Source organism: Eublepharis macularius, chromosome 1 (genome assembly GCF_028583425.1).
Source record: "Eublepharis macularius isolate TG4126 chromosome 1, MPM_Emac_v1.0, whole genome shotgun sequence".
NCBI lineage: Eukaryota > Metazoa > Chordata > Lepidosauria > Squamata > Eublepharidae > Eublepharis > Eublepharis macularius.
In genome coordinates this window covers 79611314-79623536 of record NC_072790.1, presented here as the reverse complement: position 1 = coordinate 79623536, position 12223 = coordinate 79611314, and the positions used below count along the sequence as shown (strand labels likewise).

The window sequence follows — 12223 nt, the reverse complement described above, 5'->3', positions numbered from 1 at the left end:
AGGTGCTGCCTACACACAACCATCCCTGATCCCGAAAAAGGAGAAAAAATGACAGAGTCCAGAGTCCAATACAGAGTCTCTACACACAAGACCAGTGAGCTAACAAGTGGGCCATGAATGCATATACAAAGGAGACATGCCATCCTTTATTAGGTGCAACACTGTAGCCCTGATATCATCGCCAGCCATATAGGGTCAGGCAGAGAACAGAGACAGGCATGGGTTAGTGGAAAGGCCCTGGGAATAGCATGGCCAGGGTTCCTTATATTATACTCACATTGGGAGAGGCCTGAGGCAAAAGGGTTGAAGTTGCCCTTGCAAACCACAAAAAGGGGAACACGATGGCCCAGTAGGTGCCTTGGTCAGCCATCATTTTGGTCAAGACGCCTCTCCTTGACACTTCTTCATGCCACATGCTTGCACCCCATCCACCCTCCGTCTCCACACCCGCACCGCCAAGCGGCATGGCTTATCAGATGCCAGTAGTGTGGGGAGGGAATGAGACTCAGAGATCCACTGCCTCTTGCTAGAATAGACACATCTTCCCTCAGACCACCCACTAGTCTGTCCTCCACTCTGTGCAAGCTGCACACAGCAGCCAGCAAAGTGGGAGAATGGTAAGTGGGGTCTGGACTGCAGAGGGCTAGCCATATCAATCTGAAGAAGAGGTAAGCTGCAGCACATGGAGTATCATAATGAACTGCATCTCATCAGTCTTTAAGGTGCCACAGGACCATGTTATATTGAGCAGCTAAACAAAACACAGGTCCAGTGGCCCCATGAAGACTGACAACATTGATCTCAGATGAGAGCCAGTTTGGTGTAGTGGTTAAGAGTGACGGGACTCTAATCTGCAGAACTGGGTTTGATTCCCCACTCCTCCACTTGAAGCCAGCTGGATGACCTTGGATCAGTCACAGCTTTTCGAGAGTTCTCTCAGCCCCACCGGCCTCACAGGGTATTTGTTGTGAGGATAATAATAGCATACTTTGTAAACAGCTCTGAGTGGGTGTTGTCCTGAAGGTCAGTATATAAATCAAATGTTTTTGTTGTTGTGTGTGATGGGGAGATCATTCTGGGAAGCACTATGGTTAAATCTTAGGAGAAGGGCCGAGAGTGGCATGGTGTAAGAAGGAGCAAATCCCATCCACTCCGCAACAAGCACAGGAGAGGGACAAAGTTGTAGATGACTGCAGACTTTATTGAACAACAGTGGGAAAATAATAATGAGGTCTCCAGTATGGTCCCTATGCCTCTGCAAGTTGTTCTTGAAAACCACAGGGAGATGAGGCAAACCCTCCCTGTCACAGCATGCCTGTAAGTGGTGTGGACTTGCCAGACAGAAGGCTGCTGGAGCTGGGCTGAAACCAGTGAGATGGCAGCCCAGTGGCAGTGTGGCAGGATCCACACAGATCACTGCAGCCAGTTGACTTCATGTTGTTGCCTGTACGGACACCAAATGGAGATATATGCAATTATGAACACCACAGTGGTCCTGACTGCTGCAGCCATGCTGGTGGGGCCCCTGTAGGGTCTGTGGTTCTCCACAACAAGGAGGGCTCCATTTATTAGGATACCCACCTTCAGCTCATGCTATCCAAAGCCATCCAAATGATACTTATCCACTGCATGAGATCAGCTCCATTGTATCTACTGCATCTGCTTCTCCTGTGTCCCAGTTGTATCTACTCTATATGCTTCTGCTGCACCAGCCTCTGATTCTGCAAGACAATAGGTGCAATGGTTGCGCCTATCAGAATTAGGCCCATGTGGCATTTTAAAAACATTTTAAAATGGTGATGGTGATAATGATTGTGTGGTATGCTATCACGTTTAGTTTGGCTCTGAGGAATCCTTGCAAAGTTGAAATCCTTTTGAAATTCATTCCTGCCAGTAATCACTAATGATCCATATAGCCTCCAGACTTGTATACACTATATGTTTGGAGCTTCTATTTAGAGTAGGATACTACCAGTGAAAGTTTGATTGAACACAGAGTGGGAAATTGAAGTGTTGGCTGTCAATGTGCCCTTCCCGAACTACTTACAAGGCCAAGCAAAGGAAATTCATCTTGTATCGTATAACAAAAATTATGGGTGGTGGAACAACAGTATGGAAATATAAGCATTTTATATTGTCCCACCTACCCTAGCTTCATCAGTGACTGGTAGCAATTCTCAAAGGACTCAAGACTCTTCTACTTAAAATCTTTTGAAATGGACAGCCTGGATATAAGACTGGGTCTAACAGCTTGATCTTAGCTTATTTCAAGAAGGAAATCTCATTGACAACATCCAGGAAAGGATGCTAAGAGTTTCAGCATTGTTCCACATGTTACAATAGAAGCAGATTATGTTTTAAATTGGATCTGACACTCAAGGATCTGACTTTCTTTCCCTTTTTTAGCACTGCTGCTTCACATTACAATTTAGAAGCAGTTGTATCTTAAATGTTTTTTAAAAAATTTATTTAGGAAATTAATGTGCTGCCTGCCTCTCCAGGGTCCTGCCTGAGGCAACTTACAAGTAAAAAAAAATGCTTAACAGCAAGTTAAGCCTGCAAATCTAGCATTTATTGAGGCACTGCTTTTCACTAAGATAATTTCTCATGGAATCAGTCTAATACGTTGTTGAATCTTTCTTCGTTGGGACAGAGCTTGGTGAGGGGTGGTAATGGAAGGAAACTGAATGAAATAGGTTTCTATGCTTACTATAAATGTGGTCCTCCTAACTGCAAGCTCTGCACATTGACATTACAGTTAACTGTTCTTTAATCACAGTGTTTTAATCACACTGTTTTATGTATGAAAAACTTAGGTATTGCTGTCCAGAGTTCTGAGTGATCTGAAAAACAGTGGTGATAATGAAAAGTCTCCTTTTAAAGACTATACAGTTGATGAACCGGTAATCTTGATAAAATATAGCTTGTATTTCTATCTGTGCCTCTGAAGGTTTTCCTCTGATCACTCCTTTAGCTTTCTGGGAATCTATTTATCTAGGAACTATTTTTAGCTTAGAGTAGCTGAGGACACTGTTAATTGTTCTTATTCTACTGACTTTTCCTCATTGTAAAATGGCAAGTGCATGTTTTAGGCTTTTTACTGGCTGTAAAACATTAAGGGAGGAAATCAAGTAGGTTTAGAATATAAACAGCAGCATTCTTATGTATTTTGTAGCCAACTTTTTAGTCACAATTTTAAACTACAATGTTGAGTATAAAATATTCTTGTGGCCTGGTTGCTGATGTGGGGGGGAGAGAGAGAGAAAAGCACCAATTTGTAGGCATCTCATACTGCTTCTGCCAGTAATGAGACGTGTCGTATGAATGTTTTGAACTCTGAAAGCGGTTCTGGCCATTACATGATGCTGTCTGAGCCCCCTTTCACTGTTATCCTTGTAACATTTTAACCAAGCAAATGATGTACTATCACTGCTTGTACGCATTTATTTAAAGCATTAATTATATCCTACCTTTCTTCTTGGACTTAAGAATGTGTCTTTGCCTTCCCATTGTAAATTCACTCCAGCAGGATGTAGAAGGATGATTTTTGCCTATTTGTTCCTCACTGAAGACCGAGAATTCACCCCTCAAGGTGTTCCTGAGGGCACCCTATTCCCCAGAAGCAGCATTTCAGGGAGCATTTTGAGCTGTTTTCATGAGGGAGGAGGCAAGGAAGTTCTTTCTATTGATGGAACTGCCTTCTGTTAGCATAGATTTACTGGAAGATCCAAGCCATTGACTGAGGATGAGGAAACACATGGTGTGATCAGATCACATCATGACATTATAGTAAACATTACAGAGAAGAGAAAACAAATGCAGGCATTTAGTGCCTCTTGAGAACATAAGCTTTGTCCTGATATTGCAGTTCTACTTATGTAGAAAAGAAAATGACGACTAAGCTAATTAGGTTGAATGCACAAGTGCAAGATATGCATGCAAATACCTGTTGGCAGTTTTGACCTGTGAATGCCTGTGCTGTTAATTTATAAAATGAAGACACATGCACCTTAACTGCATGGTGAACAATTCATTGTTACTAATAACCTGAATACACTTCCAACAGTGGTTCTTCTTTTTCTCTTTTCCTGTATGAAGGTGGTGTATTTTTCTCACAGTTATTACAGAATTAAGATTATGGTATGAGCATGTTCATAATTGGTTCTGAATAGCTCAGAGAATAGGCAGGAATCATTTTGGCATTTCTCAGGGCTTTTGCATGAGTGCCCCGCTTTTATACTGCGCAGTATACAGTTTGTTTTCCTTATCTTCCTTAGGCTCCTAGTAGTCTTATGGAGACACTTGAACAGCATCTAAACAGTTTGGAAGGAAAGAAACCTGGAAACAGGTATGCAAAGCATTCTCTAAGTAGTGTGACTATTTGTTCTACTATAAAAACCACTTTGGGTACCAACACTGCAGCCAAAATCATCACCTGATCCTTTCCCTTTACACCTCTCCCAAGAGGGAACACACATTACAGTCTAGAAAAAAATTAACATGTGTCCAGGGTCCTGAATGATTATATTATCTTTTCTCCCATCTCTGCCAAAAACTGCTGCTCTCACTATCATAATTGTGATATGAACCCCAGTGTATGAACTAGCTCTTTAAAATGGGTAACTGTTTGCTGAGTAGCTCCACAATGCTGCCATTTTGGTGCAGCATGGGTGTGTTTGCATATTCTCCTATTCCCCCTTCTTCCCCCTCTGCCTCCCTTTGTCTAAAAGAGAGAGAATTCTGAGGCAATATGTTGCAATTCTACCTTCCACAATTCAGGCATCTATCATGGTGCTAGGCTGATGTTTCTTGATTAGGCAGAGGCCATTCTAATTGTTTGGCATTGGGAAAGGTATCCAAAATTGCATTGGGTTGCTGTGTTCAGTTGATGAGAGAAATCAAATTGTACCATCATGACTACTAGTTTTTTCATAAAAGATGCCTAGAGAAATATTTATATTATTGGCTCTGCTGTTTTTAGGAATATATAAAGAGGAAACTGTTATTGATCCATCTTTCTTTGTGTCTCTTTTTTTCCCTTTTATGTATATGGCTGTCGTGCAACATAGTGAGGGGTAAGCAGATATACTCTGGTGTTTGTCCATGTGAATACATTAGAAACTCCAGGGAAAGGATAGACCTACAGTGGTTTTACTTCAGTGAATGTCAGTTCCTATGTACAGTGGCTTGGATCCAAAGATGCCCTTGTGGAAACAGAGGGTGAAACTTGTACAATGGAATCTCCAGCAATTTCTAGGGATTTCCCTGCTGGAGCTGCAGCTATCTTTATGCTGCATCCCATGCTGCTCTCAAGGGATCCAAAATCCTCAGGAGAAGGGGCTGCAGAAAATTGGGAAAGGCAGGAAATAAAATCCTCCTGTAAGTGGAGCTCTACTCCTGGTTCTTTGGTTCCAACCCTATAGTATACAAACATTTCAGTAGAGTATTTAATTCATAGATATTTCAAAGTGTAAAACTGAGTGTCCCAATTAAAATTATGAATGACATGTTTATGCTGATTAATTAAATAGGCTATGAAAAAAAGGACACTGGGGTTTTTTAAACTGTTTTAATAAAGACCAGAGATCACTGGTAAACAATGAAAAATATTAATCAGATACTGTAGTCCTTACAATAGAGCAGTGTAAATGAACATGGCCAGATACACTTTGGATCAGCATGAAAGAAAAACAGGCTTTCAGTTAAGGCTTTTATTGGCTGGTTTCGGCTAGGTTTATGTGAAGAATAAACATGGGCCCGAAACGAGAGTTTCGTATTTTGTCGCAATCCACAAATTGCAAATCATGAAACTTCACGAAATTGACACATTTGCCAAAATGATTTGTTAGCTTCGTTATTTGTCGGAACCTGGTGCATTTCAATGGCCCCCTTCATACCCAGAGAAGCCAAACTCATAGGGAGACTTCAGCAGGCTCTCCTCCACCCACCCTCCCAGTTTGCAATACGTTGATCAGGAAGGGTGGGAAGGGAAGTGCTGCCTGAGTGCTGGATCAGAGGAGGACAAAGGACCAGCTGTGGTGGAGCTGGGCTGGGAAGACAGAGTGAGGGGTGGGGTGGAGGAAAAAAGTCACCCTCACTCAAAGACCTTCCCACAGCAAGGCCAAGAGCTGGAAATAAGAGGCTTCTTACAGTCTCTTTAAAGCAGTAGCCAAAAGCAGAATCCCAAATCCTTCCACTCACTCTCCCACTCCAATCCCAGCAAAACGCTGACATAGATCAGAATAGGAGGTCTGTGGTTGTCTAACAGACCAGCCTAACAGGGTTTGGAGGGGTGAGATTGGTGTGCCCATGGCTACAGAAGGCACACCTCCTTGGTTGCCTAGGGGATTGACCCCCCCCCAGCTCCTGGCTGTATAGGGCAGAATGGAAGCTCTCCAGATGGCTAGGAGAGCTGCCAATCAAGGGTAAGTGGGCTATGATTAGGGTTTCCAGTGGCAACAAAAGGTCTGGGCCCATTGTTGTCTAGGGAATCAATGGATCGGCACCAGCCTGTCTGCAATTACAAATCATTCATGAAGCTAATGAACAGGCCAAAAAGTCGTGAATTTCATGATAATTTCGTGATAACCGCAGCACCACAAAATGCTGTTTTACGACACATGAAATGGCCCGTTTCATGATGAAATTTGCTTCGTATTTCGATTCGTGCCCATGTCTAGTGAAAAATTGGTTTGAGTTGGACTTTGAGTTATGGGTACATTTGTTAATTTTATGAAGGTATTTGATTCTGATGTGTTGTACTTGGAAATGGAAAAAGAAAATATTATAAGGTTGGTCTCTTCCTTCTAACAAAGCTCTTGTTAAATTATAAGTAATCTTTATAATTCAGTATATAAAGACAGTTATGTTGAGGTTTCAGTAATGCAAATTCAATTCACCATATATTGTGTGACTGAATTACTTGGTACAGCTCTAGTTAATTAATAAAATTAACGTTTTTCCTTGTTAATTTTAAAAGGAACAATGTAAAGTAATAGTAAGGCATGTAAGAACCTTTGGCCATGCCAATTTACCTTTATTAATATTTATAAAGTATTATTGGAACATAAGAGGCTACCTTATTTCAAGGCAGATCAGTGGTCTGTCAAGTACACTGGCAGCCATTTTCCAGGTTCAGTCCTTAGGCTTGTTTCCTGAGATTCTTTTGATTGGATGCTGACCTAAGATCTTCTGTATATAATACGTGCTCGGCCACTAAGGGTATTTCTTGTGTATTTCATGGATTTGTTAAGACTTATCATGGGTGCCATGTTTTACTAATCTAAAGTCAACTTTGTTCCAAGCTTTTGTGGCTGCAGAAGAACAAATGTGCAAACTTATGCTCAAGCCTACTTAAAGTATTTCCAAAATTATTTCATTTGACAACCCTTTTATGTTAATTCTTCTAGCTCTGGAGCGCCTTCACCTTTGGGCAAGGTAAACATTTAATATGCTTTTTCTTAGCTGTGCTTGTTTTCTGTATACAAGGGTTAAATTACATGGAAGGGCATTCAAACATGATTGCACCATTTGCTGCAAATCAATAACTTCCATTCAGATATCTCTTTTCTTACTTGTAGGTAAGCTAACAACTACGTTCATCTAATGGTGGCATGTTTATGTGTTACAATCAAGTGAGAGTTCAGTTTGTGCCATTTGGTGTTCTGTTATTGATGGAGCATAGTAGATGTTCCAAATAAATGGACATGAGCTTTTATTAAAACATGACTAGAAGTCAATTTATACAACCAAGGGGAGAATTTGCAAGAAAGTTAACTTCTCAGCTTCATCATAGTACAGCAATGTTGCTCATACCCCTGTATGTGGTGATATTTACAAATAGAGTTGTGCTGATAAAATGTGTGGGTGGATTTGGTTCAAGACATTGTAGGCTGTGGTATCACAGTATGTGAGAGTATTCAAAAGACTACCACATGGTTCACAATAAAATTTGTGAAAAAAGGAGAAAATTGGGTACCTCGAATTTCTAAACTTCATGTTGTCATTTGCATGGATTTGGGTGTGCCGTGGAATAGTTCTCTGTGCTTTGCTATTTGATACATATATCTGGAATTTCAAACATAATAGATTTGGCACAAGGAGCTGGTGAAAATGGGTACAAGCTAATCATCAAAACATCTTTTATGGCATATATGTATACCTACATAAGCAGTGTATGCACAGCTGCCTTCGTTGTGCATGAATAGTTATTTGTGTGTATGTTCTTTGATAATAGTTCTGCAAAGCATACATGAATAAAAACTTGAATGCAAGTGTTCTTTGCCAATGATTTTGCAGGCAAGTATAAAATAAAAAGTCTGAGAATTCAGCATGCAGCTTCCTTATACCGTGGCCATTGGTTTATCAAGGTCAGTAATGTTCTAACTGGTGGCAGAGAGCTTCATATCACCTACTACCTGATCCTTTTAATTGGAGGTGCCAGGGATTGAATCTGGGGCCTTCTGCGTGGAAAACAGATAGTCTGCCACTGAATGACAGCCTCCGTCTCATTGCCAATCCCAGGAAAAAAAATACCATATTTTGGGTTATTTCACATATAGGTGAATGCAATCAGTACATGTTTGCAGTAGAGTTGCCAGTCTCCCTTCTTCACACCAGGGAGTGGGGGACAGGAGGAGCTGGGCTCCTCCTTCTAATTTTTTAAAATTAATAAATTGTCCTGTCACTTCCAGGTCATGCTGGAACCGATGTTATTGTCAGGGGATACTGGGAGGGTGTGCTTTTAGCATGCATGGCTGCTGACCTGCTTCCCTCCTTTCCAGCTGTCATTCCCCCCACTGGATAGGTGAATGGTGGTATGGGGCAACAGCTAGCAGGGACTGCGAGGGGGGCTGGCAGCCCAGTTTTGTACACATGCATAGAACTAGTGCCCTTGTCAGAGAGATATGATTGACTGCAGCTCCATTTGGAGTTGTGCTTGCCTCTAAGATCATAAGAGCACTGCTGAATCAAACCAAGATCTAGGCTAGCATGCTGTGTGCTATATTGTCTAGTTGATGCATTTAGGAAGGGCAGCATTCCTCCTCCCCAAGTTTGCTGCAACAAATACTGACATTCCATTTATTTGTCATGGCTAATAGTCACTGATAGACAAATTATTTGAGGATATGATCTGCATTTAAAGCTATCTGCACCAGTGACTGTTGCTACATCCTAACTGTGTTGTGAAATGCACTATTTTTTTTGAAAAACACTGTCCATCAATTTTACTTGATGAACTAATGTTTTAGCATTATAAGTATTAAAAAAAACGTTCTCCATACTATACACTATGTTATAAAATTCTTTTGACTATCTTTTATTTCTTTTTTTCCTGAATTAAAAAGCAACAAACATGTTTGCCTTTCCCTGTAGGTAAAGTTGCCCTAATTTGCTTTTTGCAATTTCTTACTTTTGGTCTAATGATCAATATAGCCAAATATGTGTATAGAGTCATGCGGGAGACTAGAGTCATAATCAGACAAAACAGATATTTCTACAAACCTGGAAAAGCCCCAGGTTTGCAGAAGATCTGAAATCTAAAAAAAAAAAAAGGGGAGTAACTGACCTTCCCAAATAACAGAAAGAGCACCTCTACCTTTAAGAAACAAATGTCGTCTGCAGCAATCATAGTGGAAGTTGCAAGACCACAACAGAATTGCTAGGTGTAGTGTTTTGCCATATCATTAAATTTGTGTGCTTTATTTCTGTGTATTAATGTCGGGTTTTGAATGTATGTTTATTGTGGTTAAGAATGCAGGCCTCTGATATAAGAAGGAGAGGGGCTGGATAGGTGACTGAGATGTGCTGTAATTGGTTGGTAGCCGTACCACAGGGAACAGAGTGAATTGCAGTTTTTAGTCAGAGACCTGAGGAAAGAAACAGCCAGGGATTCTGTCTAGGTCAGGTATGGAAGTCTGAGAGTTCAACTTTGTGGATGAACACAGCCTAAATAGCAACAATAGGGGAAGTCTAGTTCTGTTAGGCAATTTTTGTGGAAACCTGAAAAATCTATGTCTGTGTAGGTGACAGGAGAAAATTCTGTGAATGAAGAACTGTATGGGATCAATGAAGATACCATTAAGAATATATAACTGTTTTGAAGCCCCCAAGCTTACGAACCTATTCTGAAACCGACACGCTTATCTAGACTCTACAACCATCATGCATATATACTTATAAATAAATTCTATTTCTGGTTAAGCATCTTTCATCTGGAATATAGCATCCCTTTTTTACCTCACAGTCACCTCCATGCTGTGACTGTTCTGTCATACTACTATCTATAATTAAGCCTTCTTGATTCGGTTTCGTTTTCGCAGCCATGTCGGACGCTCTTCTTGGCAGGTCCAGGAAGAAGCGGCCGAGCCGCCTGGCCGGGCGGCTGATCTGCAAAGGTTAGCCCCCAGACTCTCAGGCAGGGAGTCTGAGTCCGGGGCGCGGCGGGAAGAGCCCTCTGACAGATCGAGGCAGGGGGTAAATTGCCCGTTTGTCCCTATGGAGGCCGGCAGATGAGCGCGGCACCCAGTGTGCTGCCGGGCCATGGAAAACGGCAAGGAACAGGATTAGGAGAAAGCCTGCAAGTAAGCGAATCCCTTCTGTTACTACAAGCGTATGTGAGGAGTGGTGGGGTCTGAAGGTCAGAAGACTCGGATTTCCCCCCCCCCCTCGTAGAGTCTCGGAAGACTGGCGGTTCCCCCCCCCCCTAAAATGGTAGCGAAAAAGCAGAGTCCTGCTTTTGGCAAGTCAGTTACGGCGGCCTTGCAGAGGGGCGAGACGCTTGAGGAACTGGTTAAAAGAGCGGTTATGGAAGCCATAAAACCCTTTGTTGACAAGCTGAATGAAACAGATCAAAGGGTGGGCTTAATTGAAAGCGATGTGAAAGCCATTAAAGAAGCAGCGGGGGGGGCAGAGAAGTCTGCCCGGGAAAGTGTGTCACTTATGAGAGCAACGAACAGGGAGCTGAAGCTGGTGGAAAACCAGCTGCTCGGACTGCAAGTGGAGCGAACACAGACCATTTTGCGTCTCCAGAACGTTAAAGAGGAGGAAAACGAGGGTTTGTGGGATCTTGCCTTGGAACTCTTAGCGACACCCGCGAGGGCAACTAAAGAAGAAGTGAAAAGCGCCATTTTGGGAGTCCGTCGGGCATCTTCAAAATATGCAATGAAGCGGCAGCAGCCTCGTGAGATTGTTATTGAGTTTTCATCTAGGAGGGTCCGGGACAGTATCCTATATAACTCTTACAATGTGGAGTTGGACTTTCTGGGAAATAAAGTCAAGATATTGAAGGACGTTCCATTTTTAGTTCGGAAGAGAAGATTTAAGTACAAGAAGTTGGCAGCTCTTTTGAGGGAATGTGACATAAAGTACAAATGGCTACTCCCGGAAGGAATCGGGTTTACTTATAAAGATCAAGCTTACAAGATTAATTCGGAAGATCAGCTAAGGGATTTTGTGGAAAAAAATCCAGAATTTGGACCAGACACCAAGCAAAAAGAAGAGGATCCGAAGCCTGAAGGGAGGGGGGAGGCAATGAGCGCCGCGGCAGCAGCTGCTCAGAGAGGACTGCGTCCAAGGCCCGGGAGAGGGAAAAAGATTTAACTTGAACTGTAATTTGTAATTTGTATGATCAACCACTCCGTCACTACTTTATTAAGCTATTTTCTTATTATGGTAGTATGAAGGGAAAGCATTGAAGTGTAGCGTTTAGTGTTTGTAGGCTACCTTCCCTTTTTTCCCACCCCCCCTTCCCCTTTTCTTTTTTCTCCCTTCTTTTCCTTCCCTTGTGCTATTGTAGTCTTTTGTAGTTACTGTTATTGTAGTTTTCTATGTTAGATATTGAAAAATAAAAAACTTTAAAAAAAATATAATTAAGCCTTCTTATACTAAAGAGATCTAAGGCGAAATCCTTTGATGGCAGTTGTTGTAATGTATACAAGCAGCCTATAGGGGACAGCTTTCTGCTTTGCATTTCCATCAGTCTTGGCCCTGCAAGGTTACGGTAGCGAACTAGTAGCTGCGAATAGGGGAACTGAGAGGCCGACTGAAATGCAGGCTGAGCCAGACTGATATCTAAATAAAAAGCTGTTTATTTATATAAAGCTGGCGTGTCCTGGTGTTTAAGATACCATAGCAGTGAAAACCTTTCAGGAATGCTGAGGAAGCCAGGGAGGCTGCAACATATGTCACACAAAGGGGGCAAAACACCACAGGTGGCGTTAGC

General features: G+C 42.0%; 1 protein-coding gene across 1 annotated transcript in view; it reads left to right on the top strand.

The window, feature by feature from the left end:
- The window catches only part of SNAP91 (synaptosome associated protein 91), a 103650-nt gene that overhangs the window by 45798 nt on the left and 45629 nt on the right, over window positions 1-12223 (top strand). The window contains exons 10-13 of the mRNA XM_054974450.1: window positions 2817-2903; window positions 4278-4348; window positions 5070-5075; window positions 7410-7437. Of these exons, the coding sequence (XP_054830425.1) occupies window positions 2817-2903; window positions 4278-4348; window positions 5070-5075; window positions 7410-7437 (192 nt within the window). The remainder of the gene's footprint in view (window positions 1-2816; window positions 2904-4277; window positions 4349-5069; window positions 5076-7409; window positions 7438-12223) is intronic.